The sequence below is a fragment of the Vipera ursinii genome (genome assembly GCF_947247035.1).
Source record: "Vipera ursinii genome assembly, chromosome: 4".
Taxonomy (NCBI): domain Eukaryota; kingdom Metazoa; phylum Chordata; class Lepidosauria; order Squamata; family Viperidae; genus Vipera; species Vipera ursinii.
Genome location: NC_139514.1, coordinates 11,958,429 through 11,986,126, shown reverse-complemented (window position 1 = coordinate 11,986,126; position 27,698 = coordinate 11,958,429). Strand labels below are relative to the sequence as shown.

The 27,698-nt window shown below is 42.8% G+C and overlaps 1 protein-coding gene across 1 annotated transcript in view; it reads left to right on the top strand.

Annotated features, from left to right (window-relative positions):
* Positions 1-27,698, top strand: part of SLC36A4 (solute carrier family 36 member 4) — a 58,683-nt gene that overhangs the window by 21,416 nt on the left and 9,569 nt on the right. Inside the window, exons 6-10 of the mRNA XM_083361925.1 lie at positions 445-529; positions 8,499-8,726; positions 10,523-10,621; positions 16,923-17,092; positions 18,902-19,071. Of these exons, the coding sequence (XP_083218051.1) occupies positions 445-529; positions 8,499-8,726; positions 10,523-10,621; positions 16,923-17,092; positions 18,902-19,071 (752 nt within the window). The remainder of the gene's footprint in view (positions 1-444; positions 530-8,498; positions 8,727-10,522; positions 10,622-16,922; positions 17,093-18,901; positions 19,072-27,698) is intronic.

The window sequence follows — 27,698 nt, the reverse complement described above, 5'->3', positions numbered from 1 at the left end:
TTCCTCTTTTTTTCATCTAGTTAGTAGGACATATCCAAAATCTGAGAAAAAAGCAATTGCATACCTTCTACATAAAGGAATAAATAAGTTAAAAATGTTCTGAAAACAGCCCAGTGTGATTAGCAGCAGAAAATCAAAATGCCAATTAAGATACTGCCTTCAAAATACAAACCATTTCAATTTGGTTAGAATAGCTTGCACGAGTCTGTTAATCCAATTCAGGGTGAAACGAGGCCATCTAAACAAGAGTGTTAACTGATCCACTGGAGATATAAACCTGCAGATGCCATTAAAACAAATTAATAAGCAGTTGTCTCATCGAATTATCTTTTCAGTGCATCCCTTCTTCTGAGGCATTTGATGTATTTTCATGATCATAGCTTTACTGCACTGCAAGGCACAACTAACTGAAAAACTTATTTTTCCTCTCATCATGTTTTGTAGATATGTCGTTGACTTCTTCCTTGTGGTTACCCAGCTGGGCTTTTGTAGCGTTTATTTTGTATTCTTAGCTGAAAATATGAAACAAGTAAGTACAATAAATATTGTTTGGATGTGTGTTATGTTATTGCCCCCTTTACTCTTTTGCTAGGACAAGACATGTTTTCTCTGTTTAAATCCTTTGTGCATCTCATCTGTGGTTCTTTGTCATAAGACTAGACTATTGCAGTCTCCTCGTAAATGTCTTTGACTGCTCTTCAAAAGCTTCTTGCTTCCCTAGAAAGGACTAGCCCAAATTTCTAAAAGATGCATCATGGATCAAATTGGTTTCCTTATTTCTTGGGTGCCCCCAAAAAACCAACAACCATACTTAGAATGGAATAGAGCTGGAAGGGACTTTGGAGGTCTTCTAGTCCAGCCCCCTGCTCAAGCAGGAGAACCTATACCATCTCAGACAAGTGGCTGTCTACTCTAGCCTCTTTTTAAAAACCTCCAGTGATGGACCACTCATGATTTCTGAAGGCAAGCTGTTCCGTTGGTTTAACTGTCCTCACTGTTAGGAAATTTCTCCTTAATTCCAGGTTGCTTTTCTCCTTGATTAGTTTCCTTCCATTGTTTCTTGTCCTGCCCTTTGGTGCTTTGGAGAATAAGTTGACCCCCCTCTTCTTTGTGGCAGCCCCACAAATATGTACTTGAAGTACTTAATGTGCATTTCTGGGCATCCCATTTCCCAAAGTACACTGACAGAAGAGGTTCAGAAGAGGTAACAAAAAACAATTCAGGGATTTGGGGTACGTGGCCTATGAGGAGATGCTGGAAGAATTTTGGAATGTTTAATTTGAAAAGGAGCTGAGGGCAGACATGATAGTTGTGCTTAGGTAGATAAAGAGAAACTCTGGATAAGCTAGTCAAGTTCTCCGTGGTCACAGAAAGTGGGACCAGAATTAATGAGTGCATGCTGCAGCTGCCTTGATTGTGTTTAAATATCAGAAAAAAACTTTCTGGGGACTTGGAAGGAGACTATGTGTCCCGGGATAAAGTTGCAGGATCCAATCTAGGTACTCATTTTCAACTCTAGGGGGAGCCCAAGGGATTCTGTTCAGCTGCTGTTGTAATTCTATTTCCTCCCTGGTAAAAAAACCCTGCATCTTCACCCCTCAAAAAAGCTCCTGCATGTAAGTCACAGAAAATTAGTCTGGATAACCAATTATTGATCATGATCAATCTCTTTTATATCAACATTCATAGATCTTACTCAGAACCGATAAAGCTAGCATTCTTTGAAGGGATCCTTTTGTGCTGTTTGGCACTCCTTTGTGATTTTGTCCTGTTCTTTTCACATATCTTGCTACAGCGGTTTCCAGATTTACATTTTCCTGGTGGGTGACAAGCTGGGAAAAAGCAGGTTTACTTTTCTCACACGTAACATACAAATAAAACAGTAAACTGGTTAGATTAGCATAGACCATGAGGCCTGGTTCACACATTAGACTGGGCTATATTCTTGTTTTAACTGTATTGGAAGATTCATTCAATCTTGTCTTGATTTTCTTTCGTGGTGGCTTCCAGTCTGTATTGTTTGCCTGATCACTGAGATGTGGCCAGTTTTGCTATTAATGCCTCCTGCTTGATTCTTTTACTCTTCTTATCTTGAGTCCTATTTTAACATGCTAATAATAATAATAATAATAATAAAAAAGTAGCATAAAGCATTTGGGTAAATAGGAAGACAAATGGCTATAGCACTGTTTCCTGGTAGCGATAAGAGCTCTGATCTAAGATATCTATGCATGCTGCGGGATCAAGCAATTGAAACATTTAAAGATGATAATTTGCATCCCTTTAAAGTAATGGGTGCAATTTTGAAATGTTGCCCTCTGTTAATTAAAACAACAAAACAGTAAGGGGTAAAGCCTCCTTTGTGGATTTTGAAGAAGTAGGATAGAAGAGTATTGATGTCTATGGAGATTCTCAGTCCTCCAGGTGATGGTTGTCCCAAAGGTGCTTTTTCAAGAGGCAACTGGACTCTCTTGTTTTCCTTTGAAGATGTTTCGCTTCTCATCCAAGAAGTTTCTGACTGGGAACGGAATGGAAGGATTTATATTCCTTGCAGATAGCTGGTCATTTGCATTTTTAAGAGACCTTGGAGGTTTACCTTTTGACACAGATGGCAAAATTGAACAGCCTCTCTCAACAGAGAGCGTGGGATGCGACATCATCTCTCTCCAGTCTACAACGCAGTCCTTTCAGCAGTTCCAGGAAGGCTCCGTGCCCATTTGCACTACTGCCCTGAGAACACAGACAAACCTCCAAGTGGCCTCAGCAAGTCTCTAAAAGAATGCAAATGACCAGCTATCTGCAAGGAATATAAATCCTTCCATTCCCCGCCATCCAGTCAGAGCTGATGAAGCTTCTTGGATGAGAAGCGAAACGTCTTCAAAAAACCAGCAGGAAAGTCCAGTTGCCTCTTGAAAAAGCACCTTTGGGACAAATTTTGATGTTGGAGAAGACGCCTGAGAGAACTGTGGATAGTCAGGAAAACAGACCAATAGATCATCAAACAAATCAACCCAGAATTCTCACTTTAGGCACAAGTGACTAGGCCGGGGGTAGGCAACCTTGGCTCTTTTACGACTCGTGGACTTCAACTCCCAGAATTCCTGAGCCAGCCATGCTGAGGGGAAAGAGAGGTGTTTCCAAGCTGAGCCATGCTGGCTCAGGAATTCTGGGAGTTGAAGTCCACGAGTCATAAGGTTGCCTACCTTTGGGCTAGGCTCAAATTATCCTCCTTTGGACACTTTATGAGAAAGCCCAGCTCTCCGGACAAGGCTGTGATCCTGGGGAAGATAGAAGGAAAGAGAAGGAAGAATCGCAGCAAGGCGGCTCAACAGTGGCAAGGGTGCAACTTTGGAAGACCTGAAGGATCAGGTTGGCATGCGATTACCAAGAGGTAACACCGACTTGAAGGCGCTTTAGTTAAAAAATCTCTTTGAAGTTGTGGTGGCTTCAAGAGCCCGTCCTTGTAGTTTTCTTGGTCGTACTGTCGTACAGAAAAGACTTGCAACTGGCTTTCTGAGGGATTTTTCTCCCCCTCAGCTTCCCACTTTATGAGGACCCGCTTTATGGCAATCACGACTTGCCTCTGTAATTGCCAGCCTCAATTATGGTCGTACGTTGAGGACTGCCTGTATCCCAGCGCTCGCTGCCTCCCAGTTCTTTCTCTCCCTTTCTTGCTTTCTCTTTCTCCTACAGAGAATATGACAGGCCCGTGAGCAAACTCTGTCCTCACCGAGCTATTTTGGGGCCTCGGAGGATTTTCAGAACTCTGTTCTAAGTTAGGAAAATTTGGGGATCTCCTCATACTTATCCAGATCTGCCTCAAGTTGTGGATGGTGCTGTTTTTACCTGCGTGACGCTGGATGCCAGAACGTAGGAAACAGAAAGAAAGAACACAACACCAAGGCATTCTCTGTGCTCTCTCAAATATAATTTCGGTGGCTTTTATCGGCAGCTTTTGATGCTGCTTTTTTTATTGTTCTCAGTGCGTGGAAGCACAGAATAGAGTTTTATTCGTAGCCTTTTATATTGCTCTCCAAGGGGCTCCAGAAGCCACCCACTTCTCCAGCAGCCTTTTTATACATCGAAGCTTTTGTCTCATTTCTGTCTATTTTTCAGCTTGTAATCTGCAGTGTTTGTTTGTTGTTTGCTTATTTATTTATTAATTTCTAAATGTATATGCCACCTGATTCCTGGTGATTCCGGCAATTTACAATTTTTTTTAAAAAAAAACACATTAAAACACCATTGAAATATCAGTAGGGTGGTGGTGGCTGTTCAAATCTTGGGGAAAACCTCAAACTTGCCAGAAACTTTTTTTTAAACAATTATTATTTTTCCTTTCCTGAGTTACCGGACTGTCATAATGAAATACTGCACCGGTGAATTATTTTTTTTAATAGAAAAAAAATCTACTTGGTGTACGAGTAGATAGTTTGAAATGTTATAGCCACAGTGACTGTAAGTTATGTATATATGTATGTATGTATTTATTTATTTCCTCACTTTTTTGTCTTTATTTTGGCCATTTAACTTTTACCATACAAATGTTGCTACTAAATCTTTGTTTATACATTGTTCATAGCCAGAAATAAGTGCCGCTTTTTGGCAAAACTGTCACAAAATGTAGTCAAATGACCCTGGGACACCGCAAAGGGTCATAAATGTGGCTGCGTTGTCAAAAGTGCCCAAAGTATGGTCATATGATCACAGAAGAGGACTGACCATAGAAACTTTGGATAAGGTCATAAGTAGCCCCAAGATAGGTTCATTGGAACTTTGAACAGTCACTAAGTGGCCAGACGTAAGTCGAGAACTACAGGTCAGTCTTAATCAGGGGGTCTTCAAACTTAGCCCTTTTATGACTTGTGGATTTCAACTCCCAGAATTCCTCAGCCAGGGTGAGGAATTCTGGGAGTTGAAGTCCACAAGTCATAAAAGTTTGAAGACCCCTGGTCTTAATGAACACGGACCAATACAATTCAATTTTTCCCAATTTTTTTGGGGGGGAAGGATACCAATTCTATGGAAACCTTTTGTGCTAATTAAGTGAAACATTGTTATAGGAATGACAGAAGAAAACCCAAAGTGTACTGTAATACAGCTTGCCTTGCTGGCATGCTGGCTTTTACACTGAGTGTATGTTAGGTCTAATAATGCAAAAGCCTGGCTAATAATGTTTACTATTCCACTGTAATGAAAAACAATGGGAGCCCCAAAGAGCATTAATAGCATATAGTGCCTGCCAAATGATACCAGATGTTTATGTAATAAAATATTTCCCACGCTCAAATAGTTGTTCAGATTACTTCAGGTAATTATTAGGGAGACCCCGTGGAGCAACCTATTATCCCTGTGGCTTAATAGGGAATAGATTGAATGGTCTAAAATGTTTTTTATTTGTTGGGTGACTAACATTGGACAAAACTGCAGGAGACTTTGAATTGGATGTCTTATTCCAAGCAGCTATCTCTGTTCCTACAGGCTAGTGTTGTCCTTTTTCTAGATTGGAGGGAGCTCTTAAAGGAAATTGCAATTCGAAGTCAAACACCGCCACCACCACCCCACCCAGGTTTTTTTTAATGAAATGTAAGACAGTTTATAAGTTTATAAGGGATGCAGTGGCTCAGTGGGTTAGGACGCTGAGCTTGTCGATCAGAAGGTCGGCAGTTTGGTGGGTCGAATCCCGAGTGCCGCGTAACAGAGTGAGTGCCTGTTACTCATCGCAGCTTCTGCCAACCTAGCAGTTCGAAAGCACGTAAAAATGCAAGTAGAAAAATAGGGACCACTACGGTGGGAAGGTAACAGCGCTCCGTGCGCCTTTGGCGTCCAGTCATGCCGGCCACATGACCACGGAGATGTCCTTGGACAAGCGCTGGCTCTTCGGCTTTAAAACGGAGATGAGCACTGGCCCCTAGAGCTGGAAACGACTAGCACCTGTGTGCGGGGGAACTTTTACCTTTACCTTAGTCTAATGAAGAGAAGGACTAGGGGTGACATGATAGCAGTATACCAATATCTCAGGGGTTGCCACAAAGGCAGGACAAGAAGCAATGGATGGAAACTAATCAAGGAGAGAAGCAACCTGGAATTAAGGAGAAACTTCCTGACAGTGAGAATAATTAAGCAACAGAACAGCCTGCCTTCAGAGGTTGTGGGCACTTCATCGCTGGAGGTTTTTAAGAAGAGACTGGACAGCCATTTGTCGGAAATGGTATAGAGTCTCCTGCTTGAGCAGGGGGTTGCACTAGATGACCTCCAAGGTCTCTTCCAAGTCTTTTATCTCTGTTATTCTAACTAGAACCAAGAAGAAATTTCTTGACACTTAGAACAATTAACCAGTGGAACAACTTGCCTCCAGAAGCTGTGACTGCTCCAACACTGGAAGTTTTTAAGAAGAGACTTGACAGCCATTTGTCTGAAATGGAATGGTATAGGGTTTCCTGTCTGAGCAGGGGGTTGGACTGGATGACCTCCAAGGTCCTTTCCAACTTTATCGTTGTTGTTGTTATTATTATTATTGACTTCTCCCACCAAGAAGAATGTAGGACAATGGAGACTAGCTCTTTCCTTCCTGTGGTGCGTTAGGAATAAGGAAAATTAAAACAGTATATGGGTAGTCCTTGACTTACAACCACTTGTTTAGTGACTATTCAAACCTACAACGGCACTGAAAAAAAGGGACATGATTGGTTTTCACACTTACGACGGTTGCAGCATCCCCATTTGGGCGCTTGGCAACTGGCCTGCATTTATGACAGTTGCACTGTCCTGGGATCATGTGATCACCATTTGTAACCTTCCCAGCCAACTTCCAACAAGCCAAGGGAATCAACCGCATGACTCACTGAACAACTGTGGCCAAAAGGTTCGTAAAATGGGGGAAGCCAGATTTCGTTTAACGACGGCATGATTTATTGAACAACCGTCTTGCTTAGCAATGGAAATTTTGGGCTCAAACGGGGTTGTAAGTTGAGGACTACTTGTTTTGAAGGAGTTCAACCCGGTGGTCAGTGCTTGATCAGCCAAAATTGGAGACAGTGGCTTTAACCTTCCATCAAAACTCCCTCTCCTTTCTCTACACCATTTGCACGCATAAAAAGGGAAAGTAGATTTTGACAGATGGCTGACTGAACCCAGAGTTTTGCAAACAAACGAGGTTATGCGGTGGCCTTCCTTTGCCCGTGAAAAACCCATTGGCGTGTGTATGCAAAGGGAGAGTTAAGGCCTCTCACATTGGCTGCATTGGGACTTTGGGGTCAACGAGCTGGAGTAGCCAGCCTGAAACCCCAAACCAGAGCAACCCTGGTCAAAGCAGGATTAATAGTAAGCTTAGTAATAGGAAGGCAGTAACTATACCAATTCTTCTTCTTCTTCTTCTTCTTCTTCTTCTTCTTCTTCTTCTTCTTCTTCTTCTTCTTCTTCTTCTTCTTCTTCTTCCTCCTCCTCCTCTTCCTCCTCCTCCTCCTCCTCCTCCTCCTCCTTCTTCTTTTAAAAAAAAACAAGACGTAAGAGCCTTTCGGGTCAAACTGATGTTTGCCAACGCTTGTTGAAAAAGTGTAAGTTGGTGCAATTACACGAGAGGAAAACCTTTCTTTACATTCTGTTGGAGAAGACGATTGGGCCCGGGGTGTTGGAGGAATGTAGTCTGGAGTCCTAGGAGAGAAGGGCTGTTTCTCAGAGGACAAAGAGGCAGTGGAGCTTGAAAAATCTGGTAGGCAGGAAGAGAGCTAAGATGGCCCCCTCTATAGCAGTTCACAAAAGTATTATAATTATGCAGATAGTTGCTTAAGTCCGGCAAGATTCAGTCTGTAGGTGAACAATAATAAACAACTCATGTGTTGTTCTTGGTTCTTGGGGCCTGACACAGACTGTGTAGTAGGGAGTAATGGCACAATTTATTTTCTAGCAACTATAGCAAGGTTTTTTTGTGTAGGCCCATAACATGCTGTCATAATTTAAAGAATCATAGAATTGTGGAATTGGGAAGGACTACACGGATCATGTAGGTTTGCTGTCTTCTGAACCACTGCTTAGGTTTTATATAGAGGTAGTCCTCGTTTAGTAGCCACAATTAGGACTTGCAACTTTGATGCTAAGTGCTGTCGGTTGCTAAGCGAAATGGGACCGTGCTGATCTTACAACCTCACTTCCCCTTTGGACGCTAAGTCATGTGACCACGACTTGTGATTTTACTTCCGCCTTTTCTATTAAATCCATTCTCTTGATTACACTTGCGGCAAGCCAGTCGAGGAAGCACATCAGCGGTGAGACGATGATAAAGGTGAGCGTTGGCTGCAAAGCTGTTTTTTTTTTAACACCATCGTGGCTTTGAACGGTCGTTAAATGAGTCAGTCGTAAAGCGAGGACTGCATGTAGTTCTCCCAATGCTAAATGTGCTCTCTCTCTCTCTCTCTCTCTCTCTCTCTCTCTCTCTCTCTCTCTCTCTCTCTCTCTCTCTCTCTCTCTCTCTCTTTCTCTCTCTGCTTACTTTATGTCAGGTTTGCGAAGGATATGCTCAAACTAAACCATATGCTATGAACAGCACAGGAACCACTGCCCCCGAAGACAGAAAGAGCACGGATTTGAGAGTATACATGCTGTGCTTCCTTCCACCTGTAATCCTCTTGGTTTTCATTCGAGATCTGAGGCATCTGTCTGTGTTCTCATTCCTTGCAAATTTAGCCATGGCTGTCAGCTTGATCATTATTTATCACTGTGTTATAGAGGTGAGTAGGGAGTATTTCTCCACTGTTTCATTTTTCAGGGTCACATTTAGTTGTGTTCTGCCCCACGGACCCCCGATCCTTTCTGATGTGGATTTGGTCCTGCGTTTCTGTACCTTCACACAAGCACAAAGGGTGGTTTGAAACGATCCAACTGGAGAGGAAAACAAGGATAAACAACTGCCGTACAGGGCGTCCTCAATTTACAACCACAGTCAAGCCCAAAATTTATGTGGCTAAGTGAGACGTTTGTTAATTAATGGTTGTTAAGGGAATCGCTGCAGTTGTTAAATTAGCGACGCCGTTGTTAAGTGAATCTGCCTTTCCCATTGGCTTTGCTTGTCAGAAGATCGCAAAAGGGGATCACGTGACCCCGGGACACTGCAATGGTCATAAATGTGAGTTAGTTCCCAAGCATTTGAATTTTGATCGTATGACCCCAAGGATGCTGCCATGATCGTAAGTATGAAAATCGGCCGAAAGACACTTTTATCACTGCTGTTGTAACTTTGAAAATGGTCACTAAAGGAACTGTTCTAAGTTGAGGACTACCTGTATGGAATTCCTAAAGTGATTTGAGTCTTTTTGATTTAGTGGCTGCAACAGCAGTCTTTCCCCCCCCCACCCCAAAGAAAACACGACTCTGGTCTTGAAATCATCAGGGATTGAGCTAAGCTTGAGGCCTTAAGATCAGAGGGCGTTCTCTGTGGGTGCACCAGATTTATGGAACCATCTTCCGGTTGAGCTCCGGATGGCGCCCGATCTCCGCTCCTTCCGGCGCGATCTTAAAACCCATCTCTTTAAACAAGCTGGCCTGGCCTGATGGGACGGGGTGGGATTTTTAATTAATGAATTTTAATCTTAAATTTGTATTAATTTTATGGGCATTGTTTAATTATGTTTTAATAATCTTAATTTTTGTATCTAGTTTTTTATGTATTGCCCTGTTCACCGCCCTGAGTCCCTAGGGAGAAGGGCGGTATATAAATTAAATTAATAATAATAATAATAATAAATAATATCTGGGGTTTTAGATTTTAAATTTTAAATTTTAGAACGTGTTTTATTGTTTAGGGCTACTTGGTTTAATTTATTTTAATTTTTGTATATTATGTGTTGTATATAGTGTTTTAATTGCCCTGTACACCACCCCGAGTCCTTCGGGAGAGGGGCGGTATATAAATCCAAATAATAAATAATAAATAAATATCTCATCCTACCACTGATGTGTAAAGATTCCAACTCATGAACCCAACCAACCAAAGACCTTCGAGACATTTCGATCTCTTAATGTAAAACTTTATTGAGTACCTCACTTCGGCACTAATGAAAGCAAAATCAGCTCTGGCATATTGTAAAAGCACTGAATTCTCCCTCCTCCCTCTGGATTGGGGCACGTTGCCCCATGAAGTAGAAAAATATGGTTATGAGAAATCATCTCTAGGTCTAGCCAGACGCCTGGTGTAACGTCCTTGAGTCTCAGGGTCTGGCTTCTTCATCTTTGAAGTCTGCCTTCCAAATCTCTTCCCTCCCCGCCAAGTTCGTTGGCAAGCTGAGAAGCAATATTGTGTCACCCCAGCAAAAACGTGCTTTGAAACTTGACATGATGATTGCATAGAACACTACTTTGCTTTTAACAATGGTCAGAAGTGAGATACGCTACTAATATCCTCCACTGGATCTGATTTCTGTCATGTCAGTGTGTGTATATATATGTGTGTGTGTGTGTGTGTGTGTGTGTATACACACACACACACACACATATACATATATACACTCCCTCTTTACTTTCTCCCCAGGGTTTATCTGAACCTCGAAAACTGACTCTGATGGCTACTTGGAGCGGGTATTCCCTTTTCTTTGGCACGGCTATCTTTGCATTTGAAGGAATAGGAGTGGTGAGTATTTGACAGAGTTAAGAATCTGCCTAAATCCTCTGAAATCCAAATACATTTTCTGTTCCCTTTATAGCTCTGCTATGCAATAAAAATGCATTCTGTAAACATGTGATTGCTGGTTTTAGGGCTCTCTTGAGGAAACTGATTGTGAAGTCCTGAAGGATGGAAAAAAGTCGAGCTGGGTGGTGTTAAGTACAAAGGTTGTTGTGGGAGAGAGTGAAGAGAAGAAGGTACATTAATGTCACGCCAGCCTAGATTATCTGTCCCAAGGCCTGCAAGCAATAGCCCCGAGTTACTTCAGAGTAGTTTCTTTATAGTTGCTGACCTACAGACAGAAATCTTGGCAAACTAAGGCACTTATCTGCATCACTACATCCTCAACCAACGAACAAAATTAAGCCCGAGATTTCTACAGCTAAGTGAGCCAGTTGTTAAGTGAGTTTTGGCCCATTTCACGACCTTTCTTGCCACAGTTGTTAAGTGAATTCCTGCAGTTGTTGAGTTAGTAACAATCATTGTTAAGTGAATCTGTTTTTTCCATTGACTTAGCACAGACATGTCAAACACAAGGCCCGGGGGCCGGATGCGGCCCGCGAAGTGGTTTCATGTGGCCCGCCAAGCCATCCTGGAAACAGTGAGGGAACGGCCCCCACTGCCTTGGCCCTGACCCAGAGACCCTCCTTCTGCCAGAGACCCTCAGATCTGTCCCACTCCTGCCCAGGGCCCCATAGGCACCCTTGATGTGAATGATGTAGAGCTGGCCATGCCCATCCGGTAGGCCCTCAATGAAATTGAGTTTGACACCCCTGAGTCTTAGCACAGGGCTCTTCAAACTTGGCAACTTTAAGACTTGTGGACTTCAATTTCCAGAACTCCTCCTCAGCCAACCCTGGCTGGCTGAGGAATTCTGGGAGTTGAAGTCCACAAGTCTTAAAAGTTGCCAAGTTTGAAGACCTCTGACTTAGCATGTCAGAAGGTTGCAAAAGATGATCACTTGTTCCCGGGACATTGCAACCAGGGTGAGTCAGTTGCCAGGCATCTGAATTTTGATCATGTGATCATGGGGATGCTGCAGCAGTCATAAGTGTGAAGAAATTTGGGGCTCAGTTGTGATTGTAAGTTGAGGACTACCTGTACTCTCAAGGGGTGTTTGTGAGAAACGGTAAAAAAAAGTTCAAGATGGTGGCCGCAGCAATAAGATCAAAGCTCTACTTGTTTGCTGTGTATCGTGAGAACGAGTGGGTAGAGCAGGGGCAGGCAACCTCGGCTCTTTTATGGCTCATGGACTTCAACAGCATGGCTGGCTCAGGAATTCTGGGAGTTGAAGTCCATGAGTCATAAAAGAGCCGAGGTTCCCTACCCCTGGGGTAGAGCTTGTTGCAGTCTCAGCAACGTGGAGCAAAGTATGTGAGTTTGCTTGTAGATCCCCCCTTCTAAAGAGTAGCAAAATCAACGTGAACTGCCTTAAGCAGTAGATGATGATCCAACATTGCAAAATTGCTGCTATTTATATGTAGAAGCTTCATGGTTAGCTTGATTGCGTTTATTTTTAATTTCATTTACTGTAAATTGCCAAAGTTGTTTGAGCTAGGCAACGGTAAATATTTGTGGAAGCAAATTGATGAAATAAAGAGAAGTTTCACACAGTTGTATAAATCACATACAGTACAACACTTTAGCTCCTGCTTATGCTGCAGGGAGTGCAAATTTTGCTTCAGAGACACAGGAGGTAGAATTGAAAGGGCCCCTCAGATTGGTAATCTTGGATTTCACGCTTACTCAAGAGGGATGGACTTTCAGCTCTGTGGCCTTTTAGGTTGACTTTGTGACATTTTTTTCTCTTTCTTATTTGGACCACATTCCTATTGTTTCCTTAAACAAGTGGGCAACATTTTAATGGCTGGAGGCTATTCCATGGCTGAATTTGGCCTGCAAAATGGATAAATGGATAATGGACCCACCCCAAACCACGTCTTGGGAAGACAAAACTCTTGGAGCCAAATCTAGTCCAAAAGGAATCTTTACTATGACATGCTTGGTTATAGGAATACAAGACAGGACTTAATATTGTTCTACAAACTAAGACCTTATAAAGAGTTCCCGGTTCAACCCCCCCTTAACCCCATTTGGTCAGCCCCCCATCATTTACCTCGTATCATCCCTCTCGAGGGAAAAAGGAACTTAGGACCTTTTATGTTTATTGCTCTCTTCCTTGACACAAGCCAGATGCTACCTACCCTAACCCTCCCTTTTGTTCCCCCAGTTCAAAAGGCTTCTCTTTTGCTTTGAAATGCCTAATACAGGCTCAATACACATTCGTTCCTTCCTCCTCAGGAGATGACAGAATCCAGGAACAACATTTTAAACATACATTTATGAATATGATATAAATGGATTCTGACACAAATTCTATGTGTGATACACAGTTGTCCTTTGTGTCCCTATGTTCAGGTTCATGTTTTTAAAACTCTTACTATACTTCCTGGCATAATAGTATGAGCCCTGGTAGCACAGTGGCTTTAAACTGCGGTATTGCAGGATAACTCTGCCCACAGCCTGGAGTTCGATCCAGACAGGGTTCAGAGTTAACTCAGCCTTCCATCCTGGGTAAAAATGAGGATCTAGATTGTTGGGGGCAGTACACAAATAATACTTACATTATAAACTGGCCAGAGGTTGCTGGGGATATAAGCTTAAATGCTACTGCTATTACTACAGTATTATCATTTTTTTTCCTGATTCTTTTTTAACCTCAAAATGGGGTTCCTCTGTTAACGTTAAGGAGAGGAGGTTCTTCCAATTTGAGACGCATCTAAAGGAAAAAGTGGTAGAGGAACAACACAGTGTGATTGGCAAAGTTACTCAACAACTTTAACTTCTTGCAGCATTTAAATGTTGTAGCAGCATGTTGCTAATTACTTTGCAGATTTTGACATGAGATTCCGGATACCAGGGATAGAGGTGGGTCAGTCTGCTGGGAAAAATACGAATCTAACCTTTGTCTACTGAAACAGCTTTATAAGGAAGTTAAAAAAGATTTGGGGAATGGTCTGTCTTGTTCTCTCACAATATATGGAGAGACTTAGCCATAGTTTCAACTGTGAAACTGTCAGGGTCCTAGACCAAGCTACATCCAAAAAACATTAGGGAATTCCTGGAAGCTTGGCAAACAGATAACTCAGCAATGAATAGACACAAAGAGATAAGGCATATTTACCTATCATTCAAAAGAAGTAATAGAAAAGCTAAGAAGGAAACAGGACTAGAACATGTCCTTTCCAGGAACGAACACCAAATAAGAAGAGATTAGCGCCACACAAACAAACAGAAAACAATACAGATAGTGCTCGACTTACAAATGAGCCCAATGTTTCTGTTGTTAAGTGAGGCATTTGTTAAGTGAGTTTTGCCCCATGTTACGACCTCCCTTGCCACAGTTGTCAAGTGAATCACTGCAGTTGGTAAGTTAGTGACCTGGTTGTTAAGTGAATCTGGATTCCTCCTTGACTTTGCTTGTCAGAAGGTGGCCAAAGGTGATCGCATGACCTCAGGACCCTGGTCATCAACTGGTCATCAATATGAACCAGTTGCCAAGCATCTGGATTTTGATCACACGATCATGGGGATGCTACAAAGGTCGTACCTGTGAAAAGTGGTCATAGGACACATTTTTCAGTGCCGTTGTAACTTTGAACGGTGACTAAATGAATGGTTATTAGTCTAGGGCTGGGGGGTGGTGTCTTCAAACGTGGCCCTTTTATGACTTGTGGACTTCCAGAATTCCTCAGCCAGGCACACCGGTTCACAAGTCATAAAAGGGCCAAGTTTGAAGACCCCTGGTCTAGGGCAGGGGTGGGGAATCTTGGCTCTTTTGTGACTTGTGGACTTCAGCTCCCAGAATTCCTCAGCTGGCTATGCCGGCTGAGGAATTCTGGGAGTTAAAGTCCACAAGTCATAAAAGAGCCAAGGTTCTCCATCCCTGGTCTAGGGCTACCTGTAAGTAATCAAAGAGCTACCAAAAGAAAAACCATGCCCTCACCAACTGTGCGCATATAGGCAACTCCTGATCTGACCAGTCTCTGGTCCATTCTTCCATTGAGTAAAACTTTCCATTATGAGGAACCAATTTTGTTCTCTGCTTGGGCAATGACCAAAAGTGGAGAAGTTTATTTATACAGGCCTGATAATTCATCAAGTGCTTTCTCTGCAGCTTCTCTTTTGTTGTCCCCCAAGGTTCTTCTTTAAATCCCATCAAGCCTGCTTTTTCTTCAGAACTCCTTTATGCTAAGCAAGTACTGAGTCTGCAGGCAATTATGGAACATTCCCAGAGGCTGGTTGTTTTCCCTTCATTGGGAGGGAAATTCATTGGGAGCCATTGGCAATGGAAGACCTGATATGTACGCGAGATTATTCTTGCATTTGAAGAGGTTCAGAATTGCTCAGTTGGTGCAATTACATGCAAGAATTGGCTGTAAACAGTGCAATTTCACAATGCAGCTCTCCAAAAATTAATATAATTTAATACCTTCAGTTCTTAAATCTACCGTAAGTGTTTGCTTATTGGTGGATTTTCCTCCCAGGGTTTGGACTCCATTCAGAGACGGTGCTAGCCTCAGTTTAAAATCTGCCATCACTAAACTGCAGTCGTTGGCAGCCTTTTTAGGCAGTGGATAACACTGTGATCTTTTCAGTGTCATCATATAGGTAGTCCTCGACTTACGACCACAACCGAGTGGAACTTTTCCGCTGCCGAGCAAAAGAGTTGTTAACTGAATTTTGGCCCATTTTACGATCGTTTTTGCCACAGTTATTAAGCGAATCACTGCAGTTGTTAAGTGAACCATGAGGTCATTAGAGAATCTGACAATAATATAATATAATGATGATGATGATGATGATGATGATGATGATGATGATGATGTTGGAAGGCACCTTGGAGGTCATCTAGTCCGACCCCCTGCTTAGGTAGGAAACTGTATACCATTTCAGACAAATAGCTGTCCAGTCTCTTCTTAAAAACTTGGAGCATTCACAGCTTCTGGAGGCAGGTTGTTCTACTGATTAATTGTTCTGTCAGAAAATTTCACCTTAGTTCTAGGTTGCTTCTCTCCTTGGTTAGTTTCCATCCGTTGCTTCTTGTCCTGCTTTCAGGTGCTTTGGAGAATAGCTTGGCCACCTCTTCTTTGTGGCAGCCCCTGAGATATTGGAACACTGCTATCATGTCACCCCCTAGTCCTTCTCTTCATTAAACTAGAAATGCCCAATGCCAGCAACCGTTCCTTAAATGTTTTACCTTCCAGTCCCCTAATCATCTTTGTTGCTCTTCTCTGCACTCTTTCTAGAGTCTCGACATCTTTCTTTACATCGTGGTGACCAAAACTGGATGCAGTATTCCAAGTGTGGCCTTACCAGGGCATTGTAAACACTTCACGTGATCTTGATTCTATCCCTCTGTTAATGCAGCCTAGCACTGTGTTGGCTTTTTTGGCAGCTGCAGCACACGGCTGGCTCATATTGAAGTGATGGTCCACTAGGACTCCGAGATCCCTCTCACAGTTGCCCCCATTGACTTTGCTTGTTGAAAGCTGGCCGTCTTCTTTGGGCCTGGGCGAGCCATGATCAGTGGGTTGCAATTAAACTATAGGTCCAAGCCCTCAATATAGCACTGATATTATAATCAATTGGCTCCGATTCTAGGACACACTGGAAGTAAAGGTAAAAGGTAAACGTTTCCCTGTCTAGTCGTGTCTGACTCTAGGGCACGGCCCTCATATTTGCTTCTTGGCCAAGGGAGCCATTGTTGTCTGAAGATGCTTCTGTGGTCATGTGGCCAGCATGACTATATAGCAAGACGCACAGAACACTGTTATCTTCCCACCGAAGGGGTACTTATTTATCTACTCACATTTGCATGCTTTCAAACTGCTAGGTGGGCAGGAGCTGGAGCAAGAAACGGGAGCTCACCCCGTTGCGTGGTACTCAGGTCTCAAACCTGGGCTGTCAGCTTTCCAGCCGACAAGCTCATTGTCTTTAGCCACTGAGCCCCTCTCCTTTGGAAGTAGCTTACATAATTCTCCTACACTCAGTTGCATTATGGTTGCACTTTTTCCAATTTTGCAGTTGCTGAGTGCAAAAAACCCCCCAAACCTGTTTTTAATCATTCAAATTTTCAGGAAGAAACTGTTCAGACATGAAACTCTTCTTTGAGCATTTCAGTAGCGAGACAGATGGCATATACACTTAATAAATAAATAAAATGTCTTATCCTCCACTTAACCTATCTGTATTCTCTCTTTTTCAGGTGCTCCCCATTCAGAATAGGATGAAAGAAGTTGACCGCTTTCCAGTGGCACTCAACGTTGGCATGGGGATTGTGATGTCCTTGTATATTTCATTAGCCACCCTGGGATACATACGCTTTGGGGATGAAATCAAAGCCAGCATTACTCTCAACCTGCCACAAGATCGATGGTCAGTCAAAGCATGTTGATGATGATGATGATGATGATAATAATAATAATAATAATAATAATAATAATAATAATAATAATAATAATAATAATAATAATGAAGTTGGAAGGGACCTTGGAAGTCTAGATCAATCCCCTGCTCAGGCAGGAGAACTTATACCATTTCAGGCGAATGGCCATCCAGTCTCTTCTTAAAAACTTCCAGTGTTGGAGCCTTCACAGCTTCTGGAGGCAGGCTCTTCCACTAATTAATTGTTCTAACTGTCAGGAGATTTTTTTTAAAATTCTAGGTTGCTTCTCTTTTTGGTTAGTTTCCATCCATTGCTTCTTGTTCTGCCTTCAGGGTAAGACTTGACTTTTTTTAGCATCCAGACTTCATTCTTTTAGCATCCTTGTAATTAAAAAGTATTCTTCTTAATTGGTGTGAGTATTCCCAGTAACATCTATCCAGCCCACTAGAGCAGGGAGGCAGGATATATTATGGGTCCCCTCCATTAAGGAGGTCCGTGTAGTGGGACCAAGAAGAAAGGCCTTCTCTCCCCGTGGAACATAATTTGTGTGGAGATAAGATTAGCCTCCACCATGATATTCTTTTGAAAGGCCCTGATGCCATGGCTTTGTCGGTAGGCCTGGTGACCCCAGGGTGATACAGAGCACTTCAAGTGGTTTGCCTGATTGTTGCTGCCAGCGGTGTGTGTGTGTCGGGTGCGTATGTGTGTGTGTGTGTTATTGGGCGTATTTGAGGTTTTATTTCTGTAAGCCACATGGAGTCCCTGTGAGTTAGCTAGGTGCCCATATATATTATGAGAAGGTAGGGTAAGGAAAGGTAGGGTAAGGTAGAGTAGGGTAGGTAGGGTGGGATAAGGTAGGATAGGGTAGGGTAAGGTAGGGTAGGGTAAGATAGGGTAGGGCAAATAGGGTATGGTAAGGTAGGTTATGGTAAGATAGGGTAAAGTAGGGTAGGGTAAGTAGGATAGGGTAGGGTAAGGTAGGGTAGGGAAAGGTTGAGTAAGGTACAGTAGGGTAGGGTAAGGTAGGGTAGAGTAAGGTAGGGTAGGGTAAGGTAGGATAGGATAGGATAGGATAGGATAGGGTAAGGTAGGGTAGGGTAGGGTAAGGTAGGATAGGATAGGGTAAGGTAGGGTAGAGTAAGGTAGGGTAGGGTAAGGTAGGATAGGATAGGGTAAGGTAGGGTAGGGTAGGATGTCATGGTTCTGATAAATGCAATACTTCAAGGCATTGTTTACCTTAAAGAATCTTTTAATTGAGTAGCATAGCATCGCTAGATTTCACCCAAGTGGCTTCTGACAGCGAGTATCCCTTCCATTGTACTAGGTACTGCAATTTCCCTTTAAAAATTCTAGAATGAAGAATACGCTTTACTTCATAGTGGGTTTGACCCGCCACTACGAGGGGCCCGGGTGCCTTCTTAGAGGGAGATCTTAAAGTGGATTCTCGAAAAGGTTTCAACCTGTCGCAGTGAAAGACAGGGTGAATTCTCTCTAAAAGCCAAGGGAGTTTCAATTCTACTGTGACTGGGTTGACGATCCTTATGATGGGGAAAGGCCCCAAGAATTTCAATCCTAATTTCTTACTGGGTAATTTAAGGCCTGGTCTAGCTGAAGTTCCAAGCCACAATTTGCTTGGCATAAACCCAGGGCCAAGCACGTTTTTTTGGTTTTGTGTGCTTCCCTATTGTGAAGCGAGGCAGCCAATTATTTGGCAGTTCACCAAATACAATTTGCAACGGTTCCTTTGCTTTGTAGCAGACGGTCGTCGTAATTCATAGGTTTTGTTCAACTGTTCACAGGTTGTACCAAATGGTCAAGATCCTTTATTCCTTTGGGATTTTTGTGACCTACTCGATTCAGTTCTACGTTCCAGCTGAGATCATCGTTCCTATTGTAGCAACCAGAGTGCAGCAGAAGCTGAAGCTGATCTGTGAGTTGGTAGTGAGAATGCTTCTGGTCTGCTCAACCTGTAAGTACAAATGGTGTGATGGGCAAAAAGGGAAAAATAAAACCCTATTAAATTTAAAGCTCAAATCTTCTCCCTTTCTCTATATGTGTGAATACACCTAACAAATCAGCTATGTCTTCTGGAGTTTGTGTTACCTACCTGTCTCTTATAGGCTGGGGCATTTTCATTACAGATAGTCCTCGATGTGTGAGCCCAAAATTTCTGTTGCTAAGCGAAGCATTTGCTAAGGGAGCTTTGTCCCATTCTGTCATCTTTCTTGCTACAATTGTTAAGTGAATGGCTGCCGTTATTAAGTTAGTAACATGGTTTGCTAAGTGAAACTGGCTTCCCTTTTGACTTTGCCTATCAGAAGGCCGCAGAGGTTGATCACATGACCCTGGGACACCGCGACCGTCATAAATACGAGTCAGTCGCCAAGGGTTTGAATTTTGATCACGTCACCGTGGGGATGCTGCTATGGCCATAAGTCTGAAAAACAGTCATAAGTCACATTTTGCAGGTTCGTTGTAACTTCAGATAGTTGCTCGTAAGTCAAGGACTACCGTGACCTGAAGACTTGGCTATGCGAATTTGCCGGCCTGGACTGATGGACTGGGATTTTAGATTTAAAATTTTAAATTCTAGAATGTGTTTTATTGTTCAGGGCTGCTTGTTTAATTTGTTTTTATTTTTATATATTATGTGTTGTATATAGTGTTTTACTTGCCCTGTACACTGCCCCGAGTCCTTCGGGAGAGGGGCGGTATACCAATCCAAATAATAAATATATCCTCGCCTACATTTCGCCCTTCAGTTTCACATTTGTAGCATCTCCACTCTGAGGGCCTGTAGGAAAGTCCAGGTTTAATTGCTTTTTAAAAAAAACAACAACCAAAAACCCCAACAGCAATTGTTTATGCCACATTATTTGGCCAATAGTTCCTAAATTGTTATCTGTAAAGTGGTGGATCATTGTACATTTGCTGATAAAAGCAAAAGGAGCTTTTGGAAACAGGCCTAAGCAGGAGATGCAAATTGGAGCAGGTATCATCTCTAGCCTGAAGGTTAACTTGGCAGGAGTGTTTGCCTGCTGAATATAACCATTGAGATGCCTCTTCAGTTTCCTCTTCATCACCTCTCTGAGAGATTTGCGGTCTGCAGGAAAAGAGAGGTTGCCTGGGCGAAATCCAGTCTAAAGACCCCACTGCCCTGTCATTCAAGGCAACAACCAAAACTTTGGTCCAGCTACGTGCCAGACTTCAGAGACAACCCAGACTCGCTCTGGAACTCTTGCTAGGTCCATCAATCACCTGGGGAAATTGATCAAACAGATGTAGCCTTCCTGAAGCAATAGATTTAGCCTTCCTGAAGCAAGGGGTGAACCTGTCAGAATCCATTTGTATCCCAATACGGATTCTGCCATCTCCCGAGGAAGGAGGAGCATATGTGGATTCAGCCTGCCTTAGGTTATTTCAAAGACCAAGGGAACCTTTTGAACTAGGGGGATCGAAAGGGAGGGGGAGAGGAAGAAGGCAATAACCATAAAGATTCGAAGTTCCTTTCCCCCCACCACGAAAGGGTTGACACGAAGTAGAAGGATGTGGGCTGACCAAATGGGGTTGAGGGAAGGGGGGTTGAACTGAGTACCCTTTATAAAATTTCCATTTGTAAAACAATACTAAGTCCTGTCTTGTATTCCCACAACCAAGCATGTCCTAGTAAAGATTCCTTTTGGACTAGAACTGACTCTTAAGAGTTTTTGTCTTCCTAAGACGTGGTTTGGGGAAAACTCTAGTGCCAACAGAGAGTGATCTAACCTCAGTGGTGGAATGACTCACGTCTCATTGCTTCTCTTCCAACAAAAAAAACTCATAGGAAAATGATGGTGACTGAGATGTAACTGAGAGGTGGGAGAAATTTCCCCACTAGATGTTGGTAGCAACAGAGACGTGTTTGAAGTGCATATCATGATTATTTTGACGCCAAAGGCACACCTTCAAAAGCTGTGAATGATCCAACACTAGAAATTCTTAAGAAGAGACTGGACAGCAATTAGTCTGAAATGTTATAGGGTTTCCTGCCTGAGCAGGGGGTTGGACTGGATGACCTCCAACGTCCCTTCCAACATTATATTACTATTACTATTACTATTACTACTACTACTACTACCACTACTACTATTATTATTATTATTATTATTCATCGCACAGTCAGCCAGATGTTCAGACTGGATTTGGCATTTTGTTCTGTACCAGCCTGCTACCGGCCCTGCAGCAAAAGCAGGGACAACCCCTTTACAAACGGCAAGAGGCTGGAATAAAGCCTGCCAGATTTATTCACATAAAACAGAGCAAGACAAGACACCAACCATAAAACACGAGCTAAGAAGCAGGAACAATCCAAGCGGTTGCCTTCAGCAAACCAGCCCTCCCACACATTCCCCTTAAATACAGTTCAGGGCGTGGCCTCTCTGTGCCTCCTTCCGAGGTGCCCCATTGCCTTCCTCTGTTTACTCCTGACTGACTGCCTCCTGCGTCGGGCGTCCTTGAACAGGGCCAGCTGTGGGTCATCTTCATCCACGCTGTCAGGCTCACACAGCTGGGTCTGCATCATGACCAGATGAGAGGGGCCTGGCTGGGGGCTCTCATCAAGCTGTCCAATCCCCTCAGCAAGCTCTTCAACACCCCCCTCCTCCTCCTCTGAGTCGTCCGACCCAACTGCCGAACCCACAGGCTGACCCTGAATCACAACACATTTTTGTCTGTCTATCGAGTCCTGGGATAGGCAGATATAGATATTTGATGGTATGACAGATATCGTCGCAGGATGGAAGCAGTTCCTAGTAAGGCCGCCTTTTGCAATTGACTAATGGCGAATTTGTCAATGCCAATGGTGTTCAAGTGGTGCTTCAGTTGTTTTGGGATTGCACCCAAGGCTGCTGCTGCTGGCGCTGCTGCTATTATTATTATTATTATTATTATTATTATTATTATTATTATTATTATTATTATTATTATTATTATTATTATCATCATCATATCATCATCATCACCATCACAAATGCAACTCCTTTTACATAAAAGGTAAAAGGTAAAGGTTCCCCCGCACATGCGTGCTAGTCGTTTCCGACTCTAGGGGCCGGTGCTCATCTCCGTTTCAAAGCCGAAGAGCCAGCGCTTGTCCGAGGACATCTCCGTGGTCATGTGGCCGGCATGACTAGACGCCAAAGGCGCACGGAACGCTGTTACCTTCCCACCGTAGTGGTCCCTATTTTTCTACTTGCATTTTTACGTGCTTTCGAACTGCTAGGTGGGCAGAAGCTGGGACGAGTAACAGGCGCTCACTCTGTTACGCGGCACTCGGGATTTGACCCGCCAAACTGCCGACCTTCTGATCGACAAGCTCAGCGTCCTAACCCACTGAGCCACCGCGTCCCTTGCTTTTACATAGACTTATGCAAATCAAAGTAAAATGTAAGCCATGAGGTCAGGAATAGTGAGATAATGAAAACGGAACTACAAAGACAATGGTCTTTCGGGGAAAAGAAAAAGCTCTGTGATTTAGAACAAAGGTGATTGCGTAGTATGTTATTTCTCCTTAATTTGCTTGGCCTTGTTTCTTTCCCATAGTTTCCCCCCCCCTCAATTTCAATTATCCTTCCTCAGTATCCCTGAGGTTCTCTTGCTTTTTAAGTGCTTGATGCCTGAACTGACATTCCTGTTCCTTCTCTTAAGCCGAGTCCAGAAATGATGACTGGAGCTAACTCTACTGCCATCTTTCTCCTTTATTACTAGGGATCGTTGGCAGCGTCAGCAAGAGTACATCAGTACAAATAGTCCTCGACTTACAACAGTTCATTTAGTGACTGTTTTCAAAGTTACAACAGTGCTGAAAAAAGTGACTTAGGGTTTCTTCTCACACCAGAGAGCCGTGGTGGCACAGTGGTTAGAATGCAGTATTGCAGGATAATTCTGCCGACTGCCAGGGGTTCAATCCTCACTGGCTCAAGGTTGACTCAGCCTTCCATCCTTCTGAGGTCGGTAAAATGAGGACTCAGATTATTGGGGGGCAATATGCTGACTCTGTAAACCGCTTGGAGAAGGCTGTAAAGCACTGTGAAGCGGTATATAAGTCTTAAGTGCTATGGCTATTGTGACCACTGAAGCATCCCCACGTTCACGTGATCAAAACTCGGACTCTTGACAACTGACTCATATTTATGACAGTGGCACTGTCGTGAGGTCATGTGATACACTTTTGCGACCTTCTGACAAGCAAAGTCAAAGGGGAAGCCATATTCACTTAACAACCGGGTTACCAACTTAACAGCTGCAGTGATTCACTTAACAACTGTGGCAAGAAAGGCCGTAAAATGGGGCAGGATTCATGTTTTGCTTAGCCACAAAAACCTTGGGCTCAATTGTGGTCTTAAGTCAAGGACGACCTGTAATACTAGAGTATACTAGCAGTAGTAGGTGGCGCCTTCAGCCAAAACTTTCATCCACCAGGCTGATAAGGGATACACTGGAGGTTGGTTGTAAAATAGTCCCGGACGTATGACCACAGTTGAGCCGAAAACTCACTTTTGCTAAGTGAGACAAAACAGACGTTTGCCCTGTTTTACAACCTTTCTTGCCACAGTTCTTAAGTGAATCCCTGCAGTTGTTCAGTTAGTAACATGATTGTTAAGTGAATTGACTTTGCTTGGCAGAAGATGATCATGTTCTGTACCAGCCTGCTACCGGCCTTACAGAAAAGGCAACCCCTTTATAAACGGCAAGAGGCTGGAATACGTCTGCCAAATTTATTACAAAAACAAACAAGACACGTACCAAGATACAGGAGCTTTGAAACACTATCTGAGCGGTTGCTCTCAGCAAACCAGCCCTCCCCAAACATTCCCTTTATAAAGAGTTCAGGGCGTGGCCTCTCTTTGCCTCCTTCCGAGAAGCCCCACAGCCTTCCTCTGTTTACTCCTACTTGACTGCCTCCTGCGTCGGGCGTCCTTGAACAGGGCCAGCTGTGGGTCATCTTCATCCACACTGTCAGGCTCACACAGCTGGGTCTCCATGGTGACCAAGTGGGAGGGGCCTGCCTGAGGGCTATCATCAGCAAGATCTTCAACACCCCCCTCCTCCTCTGAGTCGTGGTCCGACCCAACTGCCGAACCCACAGGCTGACCCTGAATCACAACAGATCACTTGATTCCAGGACACTGCAACTGTCTTAAATATGACTCAGTTGCCCAGTGTCTGAGTTTTGATCATGTGACCACGAGGATGCTGCAATGGTCGTAAGTATGAAAACCAGTCATAAGTCACTTTTTCAGTGCAGTTTTTCTCTGCCAAGATTGGGTCACCTCTGCCATTTTTCCTGATCTCAGCTAGGCAACCTCAGGGCATTCCGATGAGATATTTAAGTATTTGAGATTAATATCTAAAGTAGCGCGCTAGACTATATATTTGCCAAAGAAGAATAGAAAAAGCAGCCAAGTGTATCTTTCAGAAAAATATCTATTTATTTATTTATCCAGTTTGCACAGCTGCCCATCTCACAAAACACAACTCTTGATAAAAAAAATTCCTCCTCTTACTGTTTTATACTGCTGCACTGCCCACCACAATTGAAATTTAGAAGTTTTAAACTAACAGGAGTTAAAAAGGGCCTTTGGGGAGTGAAGGAGTTATTGTTATGTTTATTGTTTCATGATAATTTGGAGTTTCTATTGGTCTTTTATGTCTTCACCATATTTTTATCCTTTATAGTGTAAGCTTCCAGAAGTTATTCTTTGAGGTCAATAGTGACACTATTATGGAAGTGGTTTGCCATTGTCCAACAGGATTATTTTTTAATTTCCTAATGTAGATCATAGCCTTTCCTGCTGATTTCTAATCTAAACGCTAACACTCTATAATTCCCCTTATAAGCCATCATCAGTTGGATGGTGCTACCTGCTGTAGACCAGTAACTAAATGTTACATACACTATAGTCTGATGTTATTTATCTATTTTTTTTTTAAAAAAGTCTCACGGCTTGAAAATCTTCAAAACTCAGATAGACCTCAATTTAATGACTGTTCGAAGTTACAATGGCACTGAAAAAAGCGCCCTATATCCATTTTTCACACTTATGACTGTTGTAGCATCCTCATGGCCCCATCATTAAAATTCGGACGCTTGGCAATTGGCTCGTATTTATGACGGTTGCAGTGTCCCTGGATCATGCAATCCCCTTTTGCCACCTTCCGACAAGCAAAGTCAAGGGGGAAGCCAGATTCATTTAACAACCGTGTTACTAACTGAACAACTGCAGTGATTCACTTAACAACTGTGGCAAGAAAGGTCGTAAAATGGGGCAAAGCTCCCTTAACAACTGCCTCGCTTAGCAGAATAAATGTTGGGCTCCATTGTGATGGTAAGTCGAAGGCTACCTGCAACTTTTCATTTTGCAGAATAAAAACATTTTACTTAAGTAATGCAACCCAACTCCCCGCTTTGCAAGGAAGGCTTGGAAATAGTGTACCTAGCTGAACGGGATTAAGATATCTCAGAATTAGGAGATGGCTATTCATGAGAGGCTTATGAGATTTATTCAACTTTCTTATTAAAAGGCTGGTCGTTCGGTTGTATTCCCCCTCCCTCGTCAAGCCTATCAAGAAACTGATCATTGCCTTATCCCTAAACCAGGGGTAGTCAACCTTGGCTCTTTTATGACTCGTGGACTTCAACTCCCAGAATTCCTGAGCCAGCCATGCTGAGGGGAAAGGGAGAGGTTTCCAAGCTGAGCCATGCTGGCTCAGGAATTCTGGGAGTTGAAGTCCACGAGTCATAAAAGAGCCAAGGTTGCCTACCCCTGCTCTAAACTGTTCTTATAAAAAGGTTCCTGTGGGTTGATATTTCTCTCTACTCTTACTCATGGTCTGTTGCCCCTTTAGTTTTAATTTATAGCTCCTCTAGCCATTAATATTTATCACTTGATTGTCCAAAAGGACAGATTGATGGCAATGTCCATTATCAGCAACATCAACTATTATTTGTGTCAAACGCTTTAACAACCAAAGAGGTACTCAGTGACATTAACCTGGGGTAAGGTTAATGTTGCTCTTGAGAAAATAACAGCTGAACGAATAGAGCGACCAATTCAATTCTCTGGAAAAAAAAATAGATATATTGGAGAGGGCAGATAAAACGATTTTTCCTTGTCAGCTTGGAACTTTAGCAAAACCCAAGTGGTGTGTAGTTATGTAATTTATAAAGAGGAGAAGATTACAGTGAGTCCTTGCAACTGAGAAATAAACAGTATGATGAAGAATAAAGTGACAAGTATGGGTGTATTGGAGTGTTATATTTAACTCTCCAAATATCTCTTTCTTTTAAAAAAAATGATGTAGAACACCACAGCTGTATGTAAATATATTGGCTGAAAAATGATCAAGTTCATTTCATGCTGTTTATATAGAAGGAACTTCTTCATCAAGGACAATAGCTGGGTTTTTTTTTCATACCATGAATAACTTATTCGTTTGGTGTCAGGAAGGGCATCCGGCCCATAAATGCTCAACTCCATCCAATCATCACGACTCTACCCCGAATTTAGGGACTACAGCAGGGGTGTCAAACTGCCGGCCCGCGGGCCGGATGCATCATCTGGAAGCCACGCCCACCCCATTGCCAATAATGGCAAAACCGTCCCGATACATTGTGCGACGTCACGTGGCGTCGCAAGCTTGACATGTCTGGATTACAGGGACATAAAAAGGGAAGCATAACTTATTAATACTTGCCTTCCATTGACTGGAGAACTGGTTATGGCACAAATATATTACATCAAGGTTGCCTTTCTCTTTTTGATATTTTAACGGTAGAATACTTCTCCAAGTTAAGCTCAGATCTGTCATGACCATCTGAAGAAGATCTTTAGTTCTATCTTAGAGATTCAGATTCTTAGGAGTCTTAAGTCTATAGGTCTACCAACTTTCCAATTACAATTCCTACACATTCACACTGTAGACCAAGGGTCTTCAAACTTGGCCCTTTTATGACTTGTGGACTTCAACTCCCAGAATTCCTCAGCCAGCATGCTTGGCTGAGCAATTCTGGGAGTTCCACAAGTCATAAAAGGGCCAGGTTTGAAGACCACTGTTGTGGACTCTTGGTAAGGAAGATGAGTGCATGCAAGGAACACCATCCAAGAACGCTCTTCTGCAAGGCTCTTAACCGAAGTCCTTTAAAATATACATTAGTTGTGTAAGTTTATTATTTATATTAAATAAATTTGGATTTATTTATTTAAAACACACACACACACAAACACACACACATTTATATATATATGTGTGTGTGTGTGTGTAAATTTTTTGGATTGCTAACAAAGAATTAAAGGGAGACTGCTATGCATTTCAAACTTATTTGTTCTCATCAGTCAAATAAGTTTGAAATGCATAGCAGTCTCCCTTTAATTCTTTGTTAGCAATCCAAAAAATTTACACAAATATGAGCTGTCACTACTGTGACCACTGCCTGTGGATGGCCTTGGGTTAGGCTGAAACAGGAAATAAGATTTGTCCCATGTTTGGGGCCTAGCAAGGTTTGTGTGTGTGTGTGTGTGTGTGTGTGTGTGTGTGTGTGTGTGTGTGTGTGTATATATA